At 45.9% G+C, this 24,815-nt stretch overlaps 1 protein-coding gene across 1 annotated transcript; it reads right to left on the reverse strand.

Moving 5' to 3' along the window:
• Positions 1 to 469: 469 nt before the first annotated feature.
• LOC136655695 (heparanase-like) lies at positions 470 to 23,331 on the reverse strand. Its single transcript, XM_066632296.1, has 12 exons — positions 23,150 to 23,331; positions 15,055 to 15,200; positions 11,749 to 11,874; positions 10,564 to 10,734; positions 9,514 to 9,685; positions 7,824 to 7,871; positions 6,413 to 6,506; positions 5,601 to 5,707; positions 4,685 to 4,799; positions 2,575 to 2,693; positions 1,085 to 1,231; positions 470 to 652 (listed from the first exon to the last, which is right to left on the reverse strand). The coding sequence occupies exons 1-12, from the start codon at positions 23,329 to 23,331 to the stop codon at positions 493 to 495; spliced, it is 1,587 nt and encodes a 528-aa protein (XP_066488393.1). The 3' UTR covers positions 470 to 492.
• Positions 23,332 to 24,815: the final 1,484 nt, after the last annotated feature.

Genomic DNA, 24,815 nt, shown 5'->3' on the forward strand with positions numbered 1-24,815 from the left:
AACCTCTGGTTCTGTAAAAGGAAGTAGAACAATCTTTCTGGCAGGCTATCAACAGCTCCTGGTTCCTTGGGTATGCCTTAAATCTATCTCTTAAATTGTTGCAAAGCTCTGCCGTTATATCCCTGAAAATGGCCTGGTCTGTTTGTTTATCCACAGCTTTTCCATAACTCACCTGTGTCAGCCATGTCCTGCCATGTCTGCTGACAATGCCCTTATTGTATTTTTTATCAGAATCTCTGCTGCAGGAGAACTTTCATTCTTGGGATAACAATGAATGAAACAAGTGTTGCTAAGTACGCTTTATAGGCTGGAGACGAAAAAACAAAACCAGAACCAAACACGCACATATAGTACAAAGTCAAGCTCATGATATTCCCTTCGCTTTGGATAGTGTTATTCTTGCCATCAAAATATTTGAGGCAGAATTGCTCAGACAGAAGTCTTACAAGAACAATGTCCTCCAAACAAATGCTGGGAATGTGCTTTTAATTGTTAAATGCAGGCCATCATTTTGGCATTTTTTATTACATAAAATCCATATGAAAAAGCTGGAAGCCCAAGACTGCTTCCTGGACTGAGAGGTTTCTCCGTGAGATTTGGCAGTGTTTCATCATCCAGCATTTTTAAGACATGACCATTCAGCTGAATTGACCTGCAAGCAGAAGATGAAAGGAGGCACATTTTAGACACAAATCTCAGTTGGAAAACGTGTAACCACAGAACAAATTGTATTTAAAGATAATACTTGCAATCACCATTTCTAGAATGAATACATTTCTGACATTTACAGCGTAAACCTAGTCAACTTTCCAGCGCCGATACAACCACAAAGCAGCCCCAAGGTAAGGGAACAAACATTCCCTTACCTCAAGGAGGCCTCCATGGCTGCCCCCCCTGCCCCAAGAATTCAATGAATGCCCAATCAGCACTAGAAAGTTGGTTAGGGTTGTTGTCAAAAATCAGTATATAATTGTTTTAAAATAATAATTTAAAAAATTATATTATCTCTTCCTTTGTATTTTTCAATTCTGTATCTTTCGTTGTTCAGAATTTAGAAAATGATGGGAACATGTAGATTGCTTACTTGGAAAGGATGTTCTCTTTTCCGTACGGCAGTAAAAGATATTCATCTACCTGCTTGTTGGAGAAGGAAGAGGGTAGCTGCAAGTGTTTTGTGCTATTATAGAGGTTTAAGGCAAACAGAGTGATGTCACCATCCCTGTACTTTGGGCTAGAAAGAAAAACATGGAAACACTAATTAATAATCACATATGACAAACCAACAAACAAAATACAAATGCTTCATTCGTACTTGGGAAGACTGAATCCTGTCTGGGTTCGATGGAGCAACGTAAATAAGGTGCAATTTGGGTTTGGGGGGGGCAAAACCTGACCCTCATTCACTAGAGCTGCCAAGGGGAAGGGGCAAGTTAAGTCCTCACAACCCAATGTTATCCAAATGGGTAGGTACCTCATGATTTTCTCCTGTATAAGTGATTGGCTGCCATTTACTCTTGGGAGAAAAATTAAGTCCTGTGAAGGAGACAAAGGTGCAAAGTAGGGCAAACTCTTCTCTCCTTCACACAGTGCAATCCTAGGGTCAGTGCAGTAGCTGCTGTGCTGATGCTAGCCATTGTAAAACTTCTGTAAAGGGCTTTCCAACAACTTGCTTGTAAGCAATGCTGGCAGGAAGGTCTGTGCCATCCTGCCAATGCTGTATCCTGACCCCCAGCTGCCGGCAGATGTAAATGAAGCACAGAGCGGTATAGGGGCTGGGAGACAGTAGGTGGAGAGGGTGGGGGGATCAGGCCCAAGAGGGGGCAGGATTGGCAGAGCAGACCTCCACCATATGCTATTCTCTTGCCTGGACCTGGAAGCCCTACATGGGGCTTCATGGACATGCATCAGCTAAATAGCTGGTGCCAATCTCATTAGCCCCATTGGGCAGGTTGGGGTGTTACCTGGGGTAAGTTGGAAAACATCCCCTTACCCCGAGGAGACCTCCAGTCTGCTCCTAAGCTGTGCTTGATACGGCAGAGCCCTGCTGCACCAGCACAGGTTAGGATTGGGCTGCTGCCCATCTCCTCCAACATGTATTCCATAGGGACACAAATACAAGACCTGTACTCCACCCACAAATTATCTATCATAATAGTGGACATTTAGCTAGCACCAAAAACAAAACCCATCAGGTTCCTGGCCCAGGAATGCATTTGCAGAGTGAGGCTTCCCAGCTCATTTGGGAGTTTTACGTCTAGTGCCAAATTTCAGAAGCAGGAGGAAAAAGTCTTCCTTTGGTGTTATAATACTGTACGCATTGATTTACCTGTCACCTGTTCTTCCATCACCTGCCCGTCCCCCACCCCCTTATTTTCCTACATCCGACCTGTGCAAGACTTCAGCACAGCAATACTACCCTGCTGCAGCAGGGCAGCATTACAGCTTGTGATGGTGCACTAGCAAATGGACTCTTGCACCTCATCTTAGCTGCTTCTTGCCTTTGATCGCAGTTAACAAGGCTGGGCTATTTTTTAATGTGTTCAGTGCCTTCTGGATGTTATGCTGAATGCTTACTGGAGATCATTTGTGCAGTGAAGATACACTCGAAGCTTCCTTGGGTCTTCGCCTGTCAGGTTAACATTTAGGACTTTGGTGCCCACCAGTTGCTTGTATAGCAGAGAGAGCCAATAATCCTATATTGCATTAAAGAAAGGACAGCTTTTATCCATGACTCTCCCTCAAATAACACCTGTCATGAAATATATGACATTACTCCCTGAATTACTGTAATAAAGTAATGCCTGGGATGTCTAATCAGCAAGAAAAGTTACTTGTGGTCAGACAGCCAGGAACAAGGTGTACTTAAGTATATAAAAGCAGTTTCCCCCAGGAATTGCTAAGCTGGAGACAGAAACTCAGGGCCAAACTATGTGTTATAGCAAGTATGAGTTTGACCCTTGTTCTTTCTTTTGAATATACAGGTTGTGTCTCGTTATCTGCTAGGGTTCCATTCCAGAAACCCTAGTGGATAAAAAAATCAGTGGACAAAAAAACAGAGGAAAAATAGATTTAAAGACCCACTTCCATTGCTCCTAATAAGGTCGTGTCTCGACATTCACAGGGGTTTGATTCTGGGACTCTCTGCTGATACCATAAAAACACATAATGTGTTAATGAAAGTAATTTTAACAAAATTAAAAAGTGTGTCCCTTTACAATTGTGGTTTCAAAACAGCTTTTCTTACTATTGTAGAGAGGCAGTCAGCAATTAGAAATGCAAAGGACCCCTTGCTTTTGCCTGGCTCAGCTGAAGAATGGAATGATCACTTGCATGATTGTCTCTCTACCACAGTAAGAAAAGCAGTTTTTTAAAAGTGATTTTAAAGAGATGCATTTTCCCCTTCTCCAGGGATCAGCACATTCCTTTTCATTTGCAGTGGCCATTCGTGTTGAGTCAAATCCGTGTATAAAAAATCCATGTATAACAAGATTGGACCTGTAGTAGTATGTGGGATGTGTGTGAAATGCCATAGAACTATGGTGGGGTTGGGGGGGGGGCTTTACCTCTGAACTCTCTCTCACAACAGTTTAGATTCTGATCATGCTCCCTACATGCTATTCACACTTTTAAAATCAGTTGAAAACCACTGATATGTAAAAAAAGAACATTATAGCATACAAGGGATGTACAAAACATGGTGGGGGCTAAGTGTTTTGACTCCCAACATGGTTTTGTGGCATGTCACGTGCTCCTCCATGGTCTTCAAAAGAAAAAAATGTGAGGGAAACCCTCATGCATTCATTATAAAATATAGTTTGGTCTCCAGACAACTTATATCTAGGGAGTGCTTTTGTTGTAGGAAAAATGTCATTTTGCCTGCACTCAAAATTGGAAAACAAACAAACAAAACAAGCAAAAAACATTATTTACGGCAATCATTTATGCAGTTTGAACAGTGGCTGCAAAATGTCACCAACGCCTATTGGCTAGTGCCCATAACATCACTGGTGATAGTGATTGACACTACTCTTATCCAACACCTGCATGCCCACATCATATTATATATTTTTGTCCTGCTTTAGTGCTTGGTCCTGCATAATCAGGGACACATGGGATCACTTCTGAAATAATTTTTTTAAAAAATGTTCTGATCATCACGAAGTACATTGAACACCACTGTAGCAAGACTCCCCCCCCCCCAATCTTGAATTTACATCCTTGCAACTTCCTGGTATCTCTCCTTGTTTAGATTCAGTGGTTTTGACCTTAGAAGCACCAAGAAAAAGATAAGTCCTGTTTTTGCAGAATCATTGTTTTGACTCATGACCACAGTGTTATGGACCTTGAGGAAGCTCACTGTTACATGGTTAATTAAGCCGGGCATATTATCCAGAATGTGTGGCCCATCTGGGTAGAAGTACAATGTACAGCTAGGCACAGAATAATAAGCAACTGGTATGGATGTGCAAGTTTCTCTGTATCATGTTGGACCACTAATCAATCTAGCCCAGTAGTCTCTATTTTGTCTGGCAGCTGTTCTCTGAAGTCTTGGGCAGAGGTCTTTCTGCTGCCTTGAATCTTTTTAAAAGGAAATAATGGAACTGAACCTGGGGCCTTCATGAAAAGCATGTGACCACCCCAACCTAAAGCCATTCCCTGAATGACACAGTTATTGCATACATACTGGCAAAGGTTCAAAGTCGGCATCCACCAGATGGTAGGAACCTGCTCCAAAGAAAGCCTGTCTCAACACCACATCAATACCCAGCCTGGCTGACAGTCCGAGTTTGTCCAGCCACCTGCCAAATCAAACAGGATTAAAAAAAAAAAGAGCAAACTTTAATTCATACAGTTGTAAAGCAACTGGACAGGGTGGGGGGCTTCTATCCAATGTGTGTTCTGTGCATGTGGTAGCAATGAGAGCAAAAGTGCTACCCTTGAAATATTCAGCACAATATTCAGCACCTGTGCTCCTGGGTGATATAACATATTGCAACACTGACCGCTTAATAACTTGAGCCGAGAAGAGTACAGAAAGCATTGCAGGAGAGCATTATTGGTAGGGAGGAGAGAGGACAGTGTTATGGAATGGTCTTTTATAACATAAATATAATATTTCCAATTCTATACCATGTACACATAATTCTGCAAATACCTTTAATTCATTCGAGAAACAAAATAGGTAAGAAATCCCTTTAAGGACAACTTTCTGTTATTTTACAATATGGAAGCACATGAGTTACACAGAACTCTTCAACAAGCAGTGACTAGAAGGGATACTATTATGTAACCAAAGTTTGCAGGTTTGGGGTGAATACAATGGTATTGGTATCTTCTTTTGTTTCCCTTAGGATTTGTCGCACAGATGAGATCCCTCACATGGCATGATGAGTTTCTGCAACACCATGTTGCTAATGGTGTTGGCTTGCACCTGTTGTATGTTAATATTGGGCTTCAGTGAACACAATACCTCTTTCCAGTTTGGACAAAGGAAGAGCTGCTGGTGTGCATGGAGCAAGAGATTTTATGGGTGAGATCTTGACATTCCGTCAGAGGAAAAAGTACTGCTCTGTCAGCCAGAAATTAAGCATTATACTTACATAAAACCCGAAATATATGTATCAGACAATTGTGGAGCACCACCTCCATATGCTGAAGCAGTTTCTCCCAGCCACACTTTCTTGCCTGGAACTGTAGCATCAACAATCTGAAAAACATCACCAAATTAAGAAGACCATAAAGGAGAGTCAGTACACGGGTTAGACCTCGAAGATATGTTAACTTCTCAGCACTCTCAGATAGAAGGAAATGGCGGTTGAATGGAGCTGAAGAGCTGTTCACACAACCATGAGTAGTGTGGTAACAGCAGAAAAAGCATGTGACAAGGCTGTGTATATTGGTGAGTTGGTTGTTTGCATCTACTGGCATGCACAGGAGACAGCTTTTGGTACATCAATTCATGACAAGTGCTCTAAAGCTGTTTGCCAAGAAGCTGGGCCGCAGACTTGTTGTGGCAGGTGGACACAGTCAATTCAGAGACCATTGGTGTCAAGGTCATGCTCTGTAGTTATCTCACACCCCGTTCTTGTGAATGAGTCCCAATTGAGGCAGGAACCAGAATATTATTATTATTATTATTAACAGTATTTATATACCGCTTTTCAACTAAAAGTTCACAAAGCGGTTTATAGAGAAAAATCAAATAACTAAATGGCTCCCTGTCCCAAAAGGGCTCACAATCTAAAAAGATGCAAATGAATACCAGCAGACAGCCACTACAACAGACAGTGCTGGGGTGAGGTGGGCCAGTTACTCTCCCCCTGCTCCTCCCAAGACAGTACAATACTTCTCTTGTTGGAATATGTTCAGTGCATTACCCCATAATCCACCCAGCCACACAAATGACCTGTACCTGAAGAACCTCCTTTACAGCTGTGATGAAGGTATCCAGCACATCTGGACTAAGGAAATCTTCTCTGGTAGCGGTTCGTCCATTCAGATAATAACTGCAATATCAAGACATTCATATAGATCTGAAGCTCATTGCCTGTCTTTTATATTCATGCCACAACTGGTTTTTCTTCTGATTTCCTTTCTATTTTCTTTGCAAGCCTGTCTGCAGTAAAAGGAACAGCTGTCCTGCAGTTAACATTTCTCTGAACCCACCACAACCGTTACTCCTATGTCAATGAGTCCAAATACAGAACACACTTGGAAGGAAAGCAAAGAAGGGCAATGGGGTGAGCTGCTTCTATAAAGTCTGAGGTCTGTGGGTGAGATGAAACTGAGTGATTTGGGGAGAAAGTAGACTTTTTGCAGAGGTTTGAAAGGCCTTAAAAGTTCACAGCATCAGTGTTCTTGGAAGGCATTTCAGCACTGTAAGGCATGCTTCGTGCGCTGTAGGGTAGGAGGTCTGGTCTAGAGGGTAGAGCCTCTGTCTGCCTGAAGATAACATCCGCAGGTCGCCAGTTCAAGGCCACCGGCACCGTGCGACCTTGAAGCAGCTGACAAGCTGAAGCCGAGCAATTCCATCTGCTCTGAGCGTGGGAGGATGGAGGCCAGGATGGAGGCCAGATCGGAATGAAACACCTGAACGTAGTGGTTCTTGAAAGAAAGAACCTTCTTTCAATTGTAAAAATCCCTATTTAATAAGGGATTTAAATAAAAGCCTGCCTATGTAAACCACCTTGAATAAAGTCTTGAATAAAGACCAAGAAAGGCGGTATATAAATACCTGTTATTATTATTATTATTATTATTAGGGAGGGGGCATCTGAACCTCAAGGTCTCAGGTGCGTGCCAGCAAAGCTTGAACCTGGCCTGTTTTCTTCCAAGAATGTCCATTGATTAAACATTTGTTCAGTGCCTTTAAAAACAGGTTTTTTTTTTAACTTGAAAAACCAGTCTGAGGAGTGGGGGGAGGGAGGGTGGTAGCTTTGGGACTTGTTATGAGGCCAGCCAAACAGGGCTAAGTAAAGCCCCTGCGGCTGCAAACAGGGTTTTCTCTGAGCTTGGTGGGGGGGAAAAATTGTTTGTCGGCAGAACTGCCAACACATGAAGCAAGTGCTTTGAGTAGTGTGGTCTGAAAGAGGAAATGAACTGGCAGGAGATGCCCTGTCACCTCCCCAGCCCACCATCGCTGGCAGGGGATGCCCTGTCTCCTCCCCCAGCCCACCATCTACTGAGGTGCTCACCTAGCCACTGCCACTGTATTCCACTTTTTAATGTGGTGGATACATAGATGTGTTGTTGATCACCTTGAGCATTTGCTGGAAATCGAAAGGTGGGATATAAATATTTATAATCAAGACATGCATACTTACAAATGCCATGTAACTGCGTCAATTACTTTTCCTCCTGATTTCAGGAAGCTGCAAAGAAACAACAGGGACAGCTTCATCACTTGCACTTTCTTTTTCCTCATATTCTAAAGCAGGGGTGCCCAAAACCTGGCCCTGGGGCCACTTGTGGCCCTCGGGGGCTCCCAATCAGGCCCTCGGGGAGTCCCCAGTCTTCAGTGAGCCTCTGGCCCTTCGGAGACTTGCTGGTGCCCATGCTGGCCCGATGCAACTGCTTTCAGCGTGAGGATGAGTGTTCAACCTTTCACCTGAGCTGTGGGATGAGGGCTCCCTCCTCTACTTGCTGTTTCACATCTGTGATGCAGCAGCAGCAGCGAACGAAAGGCTGGTCTTGCTTTGTGCAAGGCCTTTTATAGGCCTTGAGCTACTGCAAGACCTTCATTCATTCACATAAGTTTCATCTCTAATAAATTCATTGATGTAAATTTTTCAAATTTTAAATGTAAATTAATTCTTTCCCTCCCCCCCCCCCGGCCCCCGAAACAGTGTCAGAGGGATGATGTGACCCTCCTGCCAAAATGTTTGGGCGCCCCTGTTCTAAAGGAACTGCAAAGTTGTAAGAAGCGCAACACATAAAACAATTGTTTTCAGTGAACGTTGTTCCCAGGATCAGATCAGCAACTGAAAGTCACAGGGCCCAAAGGGCAGCCTGCTGGTTAAGGGGGATTCATGGAGAGTGTGGCATGTAATGAAATGATGTGACTGCTTGACCACAGACCTGGCTCACAAATCAACCCACATTGCTTAGCAATCTCATGACTCCTTCACCAAATGCCTAATGCTACACTGACCCACTCAGCCTGTATCTATGAGAGCAGGTTCACATGTGATGTTTTCCCTGCCATACACAGCTATGAAGAAAAACTTCGAAGTGTATCAGAACTTGGGGTCATCCAATTAAGGGCGCAATTGTAAGTGCCCCTTCAGCTAGTGCGAGTCCCTTTCGCCAACTGAAGAGTGTTGCAAAAGTGCTGTAAAGCACTTTCGCACCACTGTTCAAGGAGATAGGCCAGCTCACAGATGCTTTACTCCACCGGATCCTGAGCCTCCGTGTCGAGCCAGTGGCCTGACACAGAGGCCCTTGATTCTACGCTGATCCTTGGGTCACCGTAGAATCGAGTGGCCCCATTGCAGGGCTACTTGCCTTACCCAGGGGAAGGGGATGAATTTCTCCTTCTCCCAAGGAACGACCAGCGCTGCCCATGTTGCATGTTGGATGCAGTGGCAGCCATTTTTGATGCTGCTGCAGCCCCACAAGCTGAGCAGCTCACGTTTGGGTCGTTAGTTCCCAGGCTGGTGCATTTACCATCTTCTTGTGAGTCCTGAGTAGACAGAATGCTTAATCATGGTTTGTTTTCCAGAACAATAGTTAAGTATTATGACTGAGCACCCTAACCGTGGTTAAAGATTTACCAAAACCAGGATATGAAACCATAGAAGTGAGTTTACAAAGCATGGTTGCAGAGTAATCTGCAATGAGCATACCACAATGAATACCCCTCACCCCACACTGATAGCTCCCTATCTGTGCCCTGCAAGGATAAGGCTCAGCTTGCCAAACTAAACTATGGCTAACCATGCCTAAGCATGATGTCTGTACCAAACCAAAACAATCAGCTCACTGAGCCAGCAATACCAAATGCTTTCTTTTCACCTCCTCAGCAGCTTCTGAGTGTTCTTCCGAGGCCGACCTACATCAGGGCCATAGAGCTTGGCATTTCTGTAGATGCTGTAACTGTTCAGAAGATGGCGCAGCTGTATGAAGTCCTGTCCTAGCTGGAAGCCGTCGATATAAATGCCAGACTTCATCCTGAAGCTGTTAGGCTCTGAAGAAAACATACACAGGCATAGCATTTCCTTAGGTCGGGGGCAGCCATGACTCATTCAAAATGTGCACAGTGGTAATCATCAACCACAAGCACAGAACATTAAACATGAAAATGGTTTTGAGATATGCCTTAAAGCAACACTCAGAACTGAAGATATGTGAAACTCCAAAAGGCACATTCTCGCTGTTGCCTGCCCTACACATATAGCAGACTGCAGAGGTAGTAGCGTTTCAGACTAAAGGACGTGATTTTGAAATGCTCTCCATGTTTAAACACACACAAACACACATTCCATGCAATAAAAATCCAGCTCATCAGGGAGAAAGTTCTGCTGTGCTAAATTTTATACTTTCAATAAGCCTTTCACATAGGGGAGGATTCATAAATAGGAACCCCTACCTGCCCAGGGAATCTGAAATGGTACCGTCAATTCTACTATCACATTCTACTCTATGCAGACTAAGCCTCAGTGTAGCTCTCAGAAGTGCCCAACCTTGTATTGTTCGAGCCAGCATGTAGAAATAGTCCCTGGATGATAGCCCAGCCCAGGTAAACATTTCATTTCAACTGATCCCTGGCCATTCTAGCTTGGGCTGCTCACAGCCTCCATCACTTCAGGCTCGGAGCCCATTCAAGATCAGAGCTCACAAAACTGGATATCCCTCTGTACCAAGTTCTTCTTTCCTGCCTTGATGGCATCTGTTCACAAAGCAGCAAGAAGTGCACAAAGTGTTCTTCTTTGAAAAACTCTGTGTACCCACCACCCAATAGTCTGTGCAACCCAGGTCTGCAGCTACAGAGAGGTGAAACCTCCAGTGTAGCTTTGTGCATAATATATACTCCAACATGTGGGTGCACGTATATGATTACCGTACCATTTCCAAGTTCCCAAGACATGCTGTAATTCTGGGAACTGGTATAGTCCAACAGCAGCTGAGCATTGGAGCTGTCCCACTGGTTCCCTTTCCGCAGCAAGGCATTGAGTCCAAAGATCAGATGGAAATCTGAGCACTGTGCAAAATTGTACAGAATGTCCACTGTGCTTTCTGTGAATAGGGGGCAAATAAAAACAATAATGAATCAATGAGTTACGGCTGACATTTATCCCCACCCAGTCCTAGATGAGCTAATTCAGTACTGAATGTGGGGTAGGCGCCCCAGCAACATGTCAGCACAGTGGGGTCAATATGCTTCCGCTAGCCCTCTCTTACCCCTGTGTCTGAACAGTGAGTGGGTTGTATTTGAATCTTTCCCCTGAAGTGCTCATTTTACACCTTGCAAGTAGAAAAGCATGCAAGAGGAAACATGCAAAAATGGAAGAACCCCCCCCCCCACCTGCAGCATGAAGTGACACGGCCTGTTCTACCACCTCCTTTGGCTGCATGCGCCCGCAAAGCTCTCTGCCAGCCAGTGGCATCATTAGGGTTTGAGTCACCCAGTACGAGAGGCCAGAGCATCACCCCCATGATGGACTTCCTCCCATGCTGTGGGTGGGGCAAATTCCGGGGCAGTGGGAGTGGTGATGCACTATCGCTACTTCCCTGCTGGTTTTTTTGGCTATAACATTTGATAGAATACAGATTTTCAAATGTGGTTTGTTTAGTTAAATTCTGCATGAAATTACGCATCAAATGATATATAACATGACGGTATTATTCAAAAATACCAAGATATTAAAAATTCTGGTCGGTAGTGGTGTCACTCCTCCCCCCCATGCACATCATCTGTTGTGGCCTGCACCCCCTAGTGACGCCACTGCTGCCAGCTGCTCTGAGCTGACAGAGCAAGACTTTCCTAAAGCCTCTCTTGTTGCTCTCACTGAGAAGGGAAGGCAAAAGGGTTCGGCTCTGTTCTGTATTTCACCTCACTTGGGAGAAGGCAGCCAAGGTGCACAGGAAGGAGGCCGCAAGGTTTGGGGCTGCACTGGAAGCCTGCCCCATGGCCACCAATGCCCTGGCCCTCCTGACCGGTTTGTGAGCTGTGGTACTAAGCTTCTAGGTGTCATTATTTTCAGCAGCAGCAGCAGAGAGACCAACATGTAAGGAGCACAAATGGCTTACGTGTAATGGTGGTGTTTTTATACTTTTTCCTGTACTGCTCCCTAAGGATGACCATCTCCTGGAAGGGCCACAAAGTCCGTAAGTGCTCCATGATGTCCGAAGGAGTGGATTGAAATCCACAAACATCTACAGCATGAGAGAGAGAGAGAGAGAGAGAGAGGGAGGGAGGGAGGGAGGGAGGGAGGGAGGGAGGTTTCAGGATTACATTGAAGATATTGACAAACTGCAGAGTGACAAATTAAATTAACTTTTGAGCAGATAAATACAGCTGCTCCAATGTGCCCATAATCTTGTGCCATTTCTCAAGAATAAGTCTAGGTCTATACCTGCAACAGACTCAGTGATAAAGTTTAGAGGTGGTGAGTTGATCTGTGCCATTTCAGATTGCAGGTAGTGAATCAAATTTATTCATTGTCCACCTACTTAAACATCTCCCCGCAGGTGGAAAACTAGCATGACAGGGAGCAGGCTGAACTAGAGTCTTTCTCCCTGGAATGCTAGCTTTCTACTTACACGGAAGTGTTTGTGTAGGGGAGCATTCAAAATTACCCTCCATCCTCAGCCTGCAATCTGATGTGGTACAAATCACCCCACCATCTTAGGACTCTACTATTTCATTCCACTGCGAGTGAAGAATAGACCACAATCAGGTTACTGAATGCCAAGCGGTCAGTGTTTTAAAGGTATTTGAATATTTCATCTAAGCATCAGGAAGCTTGTTGTCCCAGATTTGCTTCTAGCTAGAATCTTCTGCATACCTAGAGGCAAGAAAAGTGGGATGCTGTAAACAAATACATAAATAACTATGCCTTTAATATTGAAAACTAAGGCTGCCATCCTAGTATACACACTTTCCTGGGAGTAAGCCACGTTGAATGTAATGGGATTTACTTCCAGGAAATATGTGCATAAGATTGTGCTGCAAGGCTGTGATCCTAAACACAATTGCATGGGAGTAAGCACCACTGCACAAAATGGGACTTTCTTGTGAGTAAACATATATTGATTATAAGCAATTGGGGAGCCACCTGGAGGAGTGAGTAAATAACATTTTACTTACCTCCTGCAGACTGTCCGATTCCCCCTCCCCTCCAAAGCATGCAGCACAGCCTCCATTGGCACAGCTAGATGCTATAGCATGGCAGGGGATAGGATTGGGCTGAATTGAACAGTCATAACCAGACACATCCTAGGTCAGCTGCACAATCCTAGATGGCTGTTCGACAAGCTACAGAACTCAGGTATAGAACTCCACCGCTTTGCAACCTTCTCATATAAGCAAAAGCACTCTATGTACAGACTATGCTCCACTTGCTTGGTACAAGGAATGCATTTTGTGCCAAGGAAAAGGGATTAAAAGAAGGAAGGTGTCTACAGTACAGTACAGTGCATGCTACCCACATTCAAGACAATGGTGGCTCTTTATTTTGATTCACACCTGGCTAGAGCTGTTTCTGGGGAGGGTGGAGTAAATCTAAGGAGATTTCAATCACAGGACATAATGTAAATATTAGCGAACTGTGTTAGGTCCTTGAATCCAACACCACAATTGCAAGGTCCTTGAATCCATCACCACAATTGCAAGTGTCAAGAACCATATCCTGAGGGGTCCCAGCCAGTCTGGCAAGCAGTGAAGACTCTGGACAATTCAACTGGCTTCACATAATCTTGTCATCATTCCATATTGATCCAGTAAACCAAATATACCAGCACATACTGTGCTAGAGTGAAGAGAGATTTCCAAAAAGTATACAAGATTGTTACGTTCTCTGCCATGTCCAGCACATTAATGATGCAGAATCAGTTTTGCAAACTACCCGTGTACACCTCTTGTTTCAGGTGCTTATTTCTCCATCAATACATTAATTTCTCTGTGTTGCTGAGTCAAAAGCAAAAAGCTTTACTTCAACAACTTGAGAAAGTATTGTCTGACAGCACTGTTGATTTTGCTGATTCAGTTAAAAACAATTTTAAAAAATGCTACTATATCCATGAAAAATGCCCCATGCTTGATTGTCCTGAAATAACCAGGAGCACCGTAAATGATGATGCTAAGTGTTCAATAGGCAGACACTTGAATAAATTATAGCTCCTGGTGCAGGCATACAGAATTGTCAGCAGCTCTCCACGGCCTGAAACAGTATGAAATTGACATGTACAGCTAGCACAATAGAACCGCTGACACCCCTTTCTGAAAAGCCTCTCTGAAAAGCCTGAGCAGATGTTCTAGAAAGAGGATTTTTTCCTCCCACTTAAATGTATCATGTAATACTATCCGCAAACACAACATGCAAGGAGGGGTGTGGGGATTTTTTGCTAGCTCCCAAGAGAGGAATTCTCACATTTGTTTGCAAAAAGACCAGTCTCCTAACCAGATCTTAATTCCTCAAAAGAAAGGTGACCTGAAAGTCAGGCGATCTGCTTGAAAGTCCTTTTCCTTTAACCATAGGCGTGCATGAGACTGACTGTGGCTACTCAGTCACAAAAGAGTACTTAGCATCTGCCCAAATGCACATTTCTAAGAAGAAATGTGTAGCTTTTGTATTATTTCACCCATCTGTTATAAATGCCCAATCCTATGTGGGCCAGCTGACAGCAGGACATTCTGCTGCCAGCAACTTCCTTACTGCAGTCATAAAAAATGCTCCGGAAATGCACAGAGTAGCAAGCTACAGGAGCACCAGTGGGAAGGTGGAGCCTTCCCACACCTGCTGGTGGAGTGACGTGGACGCCGCAAGGTAAATAAGGACATTGGGGGTGGCAGAATGGGATGGGGGAGGTCGGAACGAAGTGGTAACAGGGCAGGGAGGATGGAATGGGGTGTCAACAGGGGCAGAGGGAGGTGGATTGAGTCCAAGAAGGGGTTCGGATTAGGTGACAGGAGCCACTGTAGAATCCTAGCCCCCTTCCCAGACTCAATTGTGTAGTGTGGGTCCATGTGGGCCTGCAACAGCAAATTTGCAAGCATTGGTCCAAGTGGACCCCTCCATGATGAAGAGGCTTACCCTTGGGTAAGGGAACAAATGTTCCTCTGTATCTGCCCCCCCCCCATAAGATGCAATGGTAGCCATTTTGGTGCCACTGCATTGGTAGTGGTGGGAAGAAGAGGACTGAGCTGTTAGTCTAGTTGTGCGAGTTCATCTCAGTGACCAGGCTCAGCCAACAATGGCATCCCACTGCACCTGACTCTGGTCAATGTGTTCAATTGTACACTATGAATGAAGGCCTCAGATATCCATTCATCTCTTCTTATGTCTTAAAATCTTCTGTCATGATCATCTGAAATAGCTTCAGCCTCCAACCTACCTTCTTGCGCCAGTGAATCTTGGAAGATCTCTTCTTCTACTGTCGGCCATTTGTTAGGATTGAAGATCAAGAAGTCACTTTTGGTGCCGCCAAATCTCAAAAAGCCCGGAGACAAACCTCTTGCTAAGGTGCGCAACTTTGTATTGCTGGGGAAGTGAATTTCAAAAAAAGCAATGAAATGCTGTCCCATCAAAGTGGCTTCAATTCATCTCAACCCAGCAGTTCCCAAACTCTGCTCCTGTGACCTGCTCACAAAGCAGACTGTCTGCTTGAAGGTTCACTGCTCTGGCCATGGCTCACCCCAGTCAGCCTCCACTGGGAATCCATAAAGTGGTTCCTTCTTATTGACATGTTGGATGATCCAAAGGGGGACAGTGTGGGTGAAGTTATAGCCTCCAGTTGCATAGTTTCTATAGGAGTGTTGCTGGAAGAGCATAAGAAGAAGCCCCCTGTACCATTCCAGAAAGAATGGACTAGCCCTAGCTCCTTTGCAGCCTTGCACAGTTTATTCCAGGTTGAAAAACTGGGTTTTCCCATCACCAAAATCAAGAAACCTCAATGCTGGTATGAACACAAGCTAAGCTTGCCCCTGATCATGCAGGAGTATCCTAAGATCCAGCAAATATTGCCCCTAATAGACACTCTTGGCTAAATGAAAATAATCTAAAATGGACATTTTCCATTTCCTCATCATCACAGTCTGAGACTGAGGGCCAACTGGCACAAGATGCGGGGCATCCATGATTAGGTCTCTGGAAGTTTGTTTCCTTGTTTAAAGCTGCTGGGGGGCAGGAAAGAGGTCTGAATTGGAACAATGGACTTGCTAGGACAATGCTGTCAAACTCATGGACTCCTGCAGAGAAGATCTGTATGGTCTTCTTCACGCAATGGTCTTCTTCGCGCAGTGCATCACCTGAACCAGAGCAGTGGTGCTGGGCAAGTTGCTGAACCCTTTCCCTCCCACTACAACACCATTTGTACATAATTTTTCCCACGCAGAATGAACAGTGGATCAGGATGTGCAATTTAGACTACGCAAATAGCATGGAGGAGAGGATTAAGCACAAATCCTCAGGGCTAATGGGAGCCCCACCCTGTACCCAGCCTTGGGGGGGGGGCAGGAGAGGCAGTGGGAGACCTGCATCATGTACAATTTGACCCAGAGCCTTTTCCTCTAACAGGAAGAGTTCAGCTGGAAGGCACATGGTCTGCGAGGAGACCAGTGAACTGAGGATTTCCTTTGACCAGAATGATGAATCGTGAGTTCAAGTTTTTACCAACATACAAACATTTCAAAGTCTAAATAAAGATGTCATTTCAAATCAAAGTGCCCAAAGCTTTCACCAACAATTGACATAAAAAAAAACTTGGATGACTGCTCTTGAAATTAGGCTCAGTTCTTAGCGAGGATATTGCTATCAAATACTTTGAGAACTTGTCTGCAATACATAGGCAGCGTTTATTGGGAATCTGGGCAAGGCTCTGGCATTGTCTTGCCAAGTTTTGATTTAGCTTAACAACTGCCATTACTGAGGTTTGCTTCTCTGGGGCCTGAACTTGGGTTAGGGTTCAACAGAGGTCAGTCCCAGTATTTATTTTCAGTGCCAATGCCTGGGCTACATGAAGAAACAACAAGAAAAATGCCTCTGAGCATGTGCGAAGTGACAGTAGCCTATCTCCACACATTTGGGATTGCACAGCAGCTGAAAATGCTTGCTGGCAGACATTGGTCCTTTATGCAACTTATGTTAGATACTCTCTAGACCAGTGTTTCTCAAACTGTGTGTCAGGATCCGCTAGGTGGGTTGCGAAACAATTTCAAGTGGGTCCCCATTTATTTAAATATTTTATTTTGAATATATTAGACTCAATGCTATCATGGTATGTGACTGCATTTGGGGAAATGTTAAAGATCTGTACTTTTAACAGGCTACTATGTATACACTTTTAACAAAGTTAGTAAATAGAACCTACTCCTGGGTAAGTGTGGGTAGGATTATAGTCTAGGATTGTTAAAAATATTCCTGCCTGATGATGTCACTTCTGGTCATGACATCACTTCCGGTGGGACCTGACGGATTCTCATTCTAAAAAGTGGGTCCTAGTGCTAAAAGTTTGAGAACCACTGCTGTAGGGAATCATCCCCTGCTCAGATTCTTATACATATTTTTCAAAGGCTTCTGATGGCTAAGCCAGAACTTTTGTCCCTAATATATAATGTTCTGCACTTTGTTTGGAAGCACTTTGTTTGTTTGCCACCCAAAAAAATCATGTTCACTTTCTGAGTCTCCGTACACGTACCATGCCACCATGACTACTAGCTAATTACACAGGCCTACAAAACTGAGGGTCAGAGAAGTTTTCCCCAAACTTTATGGTGGTTTGATATAAATTGGACGTGATAGAACAAAACAGATTCCAGATAGGGCAAAACAGATTTTTGGAATCAGCACTCCAAATCTACCCAGGAATTGGTGTAACGTTTAAGGAAGCAAAATGTGTGTTGGCCTGTGTTATTTTCTTCCCTGCAAGTCTCTCCTCAAAGCTCATATTTCCCATGAATGCTTGACCCCCTCTGTTGCCAAAACAAAGTCAAAGTGGCTCAGTTCAGACACTGCACCAAACTGTAGTTTGAGCTTCTCAACGTACAAGCAACCCATGATTCAGAGCTGCTTGTCTGCTTTCATACAGCTGCTCTACCTTCCACTTTATAGATATAACAATCTCTAGCATCAGAGCAACTGTTGCAACTACAGTATGCCAATTCAGATCACAAGCTAAATCCCTCCCCCTCCATCCTGCTATTCCCTCTTCCCAGCTGAAATCTAGATTGTAAACTTAGTGGGGCAGAGAGCTATCCATTTTTGTTTATTTACATTGCTCTATTGATGGCACTGTATCAATGAGTAGTAATTCTCCCTGGGAGAATACATTGCAGGATATTAGACACTCCCACAGCATGTGAACCTACCTGGAATGTCCTTGTCTGCCTTAGCTAATGGCAGATGCCTGAGAGAGGCTACAGCTGACCCAGCTCTTTGAGATGACCCAAGGCTGCATCAGTTAAAGGCAACAGATAGCAGAATATCAGCCACCCACAACTTCCTCATTGAGGTGATAAGGCACCAGAGTTAGTATCAAGGAGTCTTGGTTAGCAGCTGTTGTTTTTTGCTCCACTTTCCCTTTGCTCCTGGAGGCTTGAGGATCAAAGGGCATTGAGCAAACAAGAGCTGTGATGGAAGTAGTCATTCATGACTTTGCATGAAGTCTTTGCAAGACTTCATGCAAGGGTGGGGGAAAATTGAGGGTGGGGAAAACTGAGTGGAGACTGAAGGGAGGTGTGCAGTGTCAGATTTAGGAATAAGCTGAACAAACTACAGTTTAGGGCAGGGGTGCTCACACTTTTTTGGCTCGAGAGCTACTTTGAAACCCAGCAAGGCCCGGAGATCTACCAGAGTTTTTTTTACAATGTTCGCGCCATCATAACATATAACATTTATGTGTACAATGTATGTTGGTGTACCTTGAGCCCCACTGAGTATAACAGGACTTACTCCTGAGTAGACATGCCTAGGATTAGGCTGTGAGGCTGCAATCCTAGCCACACTTACCTGGGAGTAAGCCCCATTGACTACAATGGGCCTTACTCCCGGCGTTTCCTCCCAGAGGCACCTGAAGGGGGGGTTGGCACTCCGCGATCTACTCATTTTGCCTCGTGATCTACCGGTAGATCGCGAACCACCTATTGAGCACCCCTGGTTTAGAGCATCATAATTCTCAGGGCCTAAACAAAAAAAAAATTCAGAATTTTTGGGGAGAGCTTTTAAAATGTTATGTGTGCTGAATACGCTCTGTGTGTGTGTGTATATAAAACGTAGACCTTTTCAAAAGGCTTGTGAAGCAAGTTCTGGTGTAATTTTTTTAAGGGCCTCCAAGCTTTATATAGCTTAAGGTAGTGGTTCCCAAACCTTTTCAAACCTGGTTCTCAAACCTCAAACCAGGACCCACTTTTCAGAATGCGAAGCTGTCAGGATCCACCAGAAGTGACATCATCAAGCAGGAAAATTTTTTAACAATCCTAGGGTGTAATCCTACCCACATTTATCTAGGATTAAGTCCCATTCATTTAACAAGCATGTATATGCTTGTTAAAACCATAGTAGCCTGTTGAAAGTACGTTTGGATGTGTAACACTTCCCCAAATGCAGTCACATATCATAGTAACATCCAGTCTAGTATATTAAAAATAAAAAAAAATATTGAAATGAATGGGGACCCACCTGAAATTGGCTCGTGATCCACCTAGTGGGTCCTTACACACGGTTTGAGAAACACTAGCTTAAGGCCTTATGAAGTCTAAATCTGGCACTGGATGTGTAGATTCATTGCCTACACAGATTTATCAGATACCCATACCTCCATATGGCATATTATTTAATATCGTTAGAGCAGCAGTGTTATATTTTGTAAAGTGTTTTAATGGCCCAATCCCAGCTTCGAGATATGCTAGTGGATCTCCATGTATGGTGGTGGAACGACAGCCCCACCAGTGCAGATGCCCACCTGCGATGGCCAAATCTTCATGCAAGGAGGGGAATTGCTCTTTTCGCTGCTTCTCCTCATCATGGGAAGGGGCATGGAGTTATGTGACTCGACTCTCTAGCGCCATTGGCATGGCTTTCCAAGTGCACTTGCACAGAAATAGGCTTTTGAAAATGCTGAATTTTAATACAGCCATTGCCCAAAGTGGAAGCTCTGTGGAATACCATCCTCCATCTACCCCTCTGTGCACTCAACATTTATTTGCCAGTTCTGTCCTTTAAAAAAGAAAATGACCCGGAATCTGGGAAGCAGGAGAAATTGTGTATAACATGTACCTGTACAGCTTTGTATCTGTGGTTTCAAACAAATAATTTAGACCCAAATACATCTGTGGTCACATATAAACTGGAGCAGTGACGTCGCTAGGGCAGTGCGGGGGGTGCAGGCTGCACCAGGTGACACGCATGGGGGGTGACACCACTACTGGCCAAAAAATTTTAAATCTTGGTATTTTTTTAATAATACAACCATGTTGTCTATCAATTGATGTGCAGTTTCATGCAGAATGCAAGAAAACAAACCTTGTTGAAATATTTCCATTCTATCCAAAGGTACAGCCAAAAAACCAGTGGGGGTGGGACAATGGTGCATCACCATGCCCACTCCCTGGGGTGTTGCCCCACCCACTGCATGGGAGCAGGTCCATGGTAGGGGTGACCGCACTGGCCTCCTGCACCAGTTGATGCAATCCCTCGTGACACCACTGAACTGGTGCAATGTAGCGACTGGCTACATGCACAGCAAAGACAAGCTCACTATCTTGACTTCTAGGAAAACAGGATTCCTGTGACGTATCTCACAAGCCAAAATGCCAGGAGGGAACCACAGGAAATGGCAAAGCAAAATATTTTTGCCAGGCAGATAATTAAGATCACAATTACTCCTTAAAGGCATGGATGTCGGCTCATTCATCCTCCCCCACTTTACAACCGAAAGATGAAATGATGGGTAAGGAAAAACATTACAAAGGAAGTCCTTATGGGGTAGCCACCAGGAAAGGCAAGGCGGACTCCCCATTGCAGCTTAGTCTGGATTCGTTGCCACTGAACTTGCTTTGACTACATGTTGCAAACACAACTAAGGTACAAGGTTGTGCGATTCCCTCTACTGTTTCAGCACATGTTCAGAGATGGACATTCATTTTAACAGATGTGAAAACAGGGTTGTAGGTTTCCATCTTAATCAAACTTCTCTAAAGGATGAAATATTGAACTGAGGGTCAGAAAACCCTAATTTGATGCAGGGGTGAAGGAATCAGGACTGGGACTAAGGTCTGGGGGGGGAGCGGTTTCAATCATTTGTCCCACAATAGTCCCAATCTGGATCAGGCCCCTCCATGGATAATATTTGCCCCAGCTGGGAAGCCGGTGACAGGGGGAAGATGCAATGACACCTTTGCAAGGGGGGTGGATATACTGCACCCCCAGGGACAAATTGACTGGTGAGAATCAGCTCCCTTAGAAGAAGCTGACCATTCCTGAAGCAGAGAAACTGCCATTGGCAGGCACGCCCTCGACAAAATTCATCAGCACTGGAGAGACTGGAAAGCACCCACAAACTTTCAGGCTTGTTTTTAAGGCTTTGGGCAAGAGGCAGACCATTGCTTGCACAGTGCAGTCGGTGGACATGGCATTTGCAAGAGTTTTTAAAATAAAACCAGAGGCTGCACACTTGTGTGTGTGTGTGTGTGTGTGTGTGTGTGTGTGTGTGTGTGTGAGAGAGAGAGAGAGAGAGAGACCCAATTGTTTAACAAAAAGCAACAGCTAAAGGGATTTTCCCCCTTTACATTGGGGGTGGAAGTGAAGAAAAGCTGAGTGAAAACAGAAGTGGATTTTCCTGTGCTCAGAAATGCTCCTTTTATTCTGTGTCCACCCACCTGAGCCACTCTTGCACCTGGCTCTGGCCTTCAGTATTCGAGCAAAAAAATCAATTAGGTTCTGGTAACCTGAAGTCTGCCCCCACATCAACTTTTTTCATGCCATGATCCCAATCAACCAGAGACTGGGGGCCCACCATTGGTTCCACCCACTCTCCACACATGTTACACCCTCTCAGCACTGTTCACTGTAACCAAATATTATTACAAATATATAATTTGTATATTTTTACAAAAAATAAAAATTTTGCTTTTTTACATAGCAAAAAAGGTTACTATGAAGCCTGGCACCAGTGAAAGCTATTTTAGCACAGTTAAGAACCTGGAACACAACCTCTTGATACCTCAAGGGGTACACCAGATACCTCCTCCTCTTTACCTGGTGGTACTCTGGTTGGCTCGGTCATGTAGTGAGAATGGATGATGGCCAGATCCCAAAGGATCTCCTCTATGGAGAACTCGTGAAAGGAAAGCACCCTACAGGTAGACCACAGCTGCGATACAAGGACATCTGCAAGAGGGATCTGAAGGCCTTAGGAGTGGACCTCAACAAGTGGGAAACCCTGGCCTCTGAGTGGCCCGCTTGGAGGCAGGCTGTGCAGCATGGCCTCTCCCAGTTTGAAGAGACACGTGGCCAACAGTCTGAGGCTAAGAGGCAAAGAAGGAAGGCCCATAACCAGGGAGACAGACCAGGGACAGATTGCACTTGCTCCCAGTGTGGAAGGGATTGTCACTCTCGAATCGGCCTTTTCAGCCACACTAGACGCTGTTCCAGAACCACCATTCAGAGCGCTATACCAAAGTCTTTCGAGACTGAAGGTTGCCAACAACAACGCTCTGGTCCAGTGGTCTTCAACTTTTTTCATTCCCATAAGTTGCTGCAAGACCACAACTGAGGCTTTGTGACCCCACTGGGGTCCCGACCCCAAGGTTGAAGAACGTCGACCTTGGTGGGCCGCTGTGAGATACAGGAAGCTGAACTAGATGGGCCTTTGGCCTGATCCAGCAGGGCTCTTATGTTCTTATTGACCTAAATAAGCATTTCTCAACATTTGTCCCCTGCTGTACCACTTGATCCACCTGTTGGTAGTACCCACCATCCATTCTGGATTGGGGGCCCAGATGCAATGCAACACACACTGGTAAGAGGCTCAGGGTGGATGGGAGGGCTTTTTCAAACACACAAAGTGCACACTGGAGCTCTGCCTACCAAGTCAAGCCTCCTCCTGCTGCATTGTGTTGCTGGGTCTGGGGGTCCTGTGAGTACCACTGCAAGTAAGTACCACCACCGCTGCCTGAGAAACACTGCCCTAGATGGTGGAAAGAAGAGTGCCTCTGACCTTATGCAAAGTGCTTTTCAGGACTCACCTCCAGTTTCCTCCTCCCCACGTCCTACTGAGGTTAGGGCTGCAATCCTAGGCGTCCTTTCCTGAGAGTAAGCCCCGCTGAAGACCATGGAGCTTACTTCTGAGTAATAATAATAATAAACTTTATTTTTATCCCGCCCTTCTCCCCAAAGGAACCCAGGGCGGCTAGCATAGTGCCTTCTCTACACCCACCCCCTTGCCCAGGTGCCCTTACCCCAAGGGTAAGACCCTTACCCAAGGGTCTCCTTACCCCAGGAAGGTGATGTAGCGGGGGTCAGTGACCAGGTGGGAATCCAGGGTGATGGATAGGAACGCCGGGCTCACCTCCCGCTCCGGGGGGCCCCGCAGCTGGAAGCTCAGCCTGCCCCCCGCCGCCCGGCAGCCTCCCAGCAGCAGCGCCCAAGAGAGGAGGAGTCCCGAGAGTGGCGGCATCCTCCTGGTCGGCTCTGCCTCTGGGAGCGCGGGAGGAGCCCTTTTCTGAGCCCGGCAGCCCTGCCCAGCCGCCTCCCGCCTTGATCCCCAGCCAAGCCGCCCCGCGGCGGGCACAGAGCCAGCCGGGGGGGAGGCCGGATCCGGGGCAGGATCCCCACTTACTCAGGCAACAGCAGAGCACTCCCCCCCCCAGCACGCACCAGAGGGTTGGATGCTGGCGGGAGCAATGGGAAAAGCAAGGCAGCCTCTAGGCATGTGCAGAGTGCACGTGCCACCCTCCCCAAATAGCACACCCTGCAGGGCGAACCGGAGCCCAACTAGGAGCGGCCAAGCCCAGTGGGAGGCTTTGGGCCAGTGTGGTTGCCTTTTGGGCTAGTTACCTCCAGGGGGGCTATTGTGGGGAGAAAAGGAGGGGGACGTGGACACCTCCAGACCTCCCAGTGCCTGAGGCGGCATGCCAAATGCTATCTCCCCCCCCCCCGCACTGCTGGTCCAGTAATATTGCTGCCCCCACTTAATCAGGCAGCAACGGGACCCCCCACCACCCCATCATGCACACCACCCTCTTTGGCACCAGGGCTTAGTCTGGGTTGGACGCTAGCTGGGGCAATGGGAAAAGCACAGGCAGCCTCTGGGCATATGCAGAGTGCACACGTCACCCTCCCTGAATAATGACACCCTGGCCTGAAGGGCGTAGTGGCTGGCAGAGTGGAGCCCGGCTAGGAATGGTCAAGCCCAGTGGGAGGCTTTGGGCCAGTGTGGGTGCCTCTTGGGCTAGTGGCCTCCATTGGAGCTGTTGTGGGGAGAAAAGGAGGGGGACACGGACCCCTCCAGACCTCCTAGTGCCTGAGGCGGCATGCCAAACGCAACACCCCCCTCCCGCTTGCCCAGTGATGTGCCAGCCTCTGCTCCTTCCACTTGCAGTGGGGGGGGGCAAGTAAGCGGACATAGAAGATGCCCCCACCAAGTTGCTGCCTGAGGCAGCTGCTTTGGGTTGCCTCATGGACGGGCCGGACCTGATGCTGGCTGCCTTGAGTTCTTCAGGGGAAAGGTGGGATTAAAAGGGACACAGCAAACTAAGTGTCTGTTCATCAAAGCAAACAAATGGCAGTTCCTGGTGACTGCTGCACTCAAGAACATCATTGCCCACCTGGCTTCTTCTTCTGGCCTTCCTGCCAAGATACTGGGGTGCCTGGCACTGAGCCCCCAATGCCACCCCCATCCTCCACAGTACATCAGATTCCACCATTGCTATCAGTTCAGGGGGTGAACCAGGGACAGTCCATTCATGAGGTTGATTGAGGCAGCCTCCTCAGGGAGCATATTGGCAAGTGGCACCTACCACTGTTTGCTGCTCTTCCTCCTCCCTGGATTGAAAAGGGAAGCAGAGACAGAGCAGAACTGGAAGCATGCAGAAGAATGGCAGGCTGGCCCAGCCCAGACTGGTGGGCCTTGACAGATGTTGGCCTTTGACTGGCACCTGA

This window comes from Tiliqua scincoides, chromosome 6 (assembly GCF_035046505.1).
Source record: "Tiliqua scincoides isolate rTilSci1 chromosome 6, rTilSci1.hap2, whole genome shotgun sequence".
NCBI classification, from domain to species: domain Eukaryota; kingdom Metazoa; phylum Chordata; class Lepidosauria; order Squamata; family Scincidae; genus Tiliqua; species Tiliqua scincoides.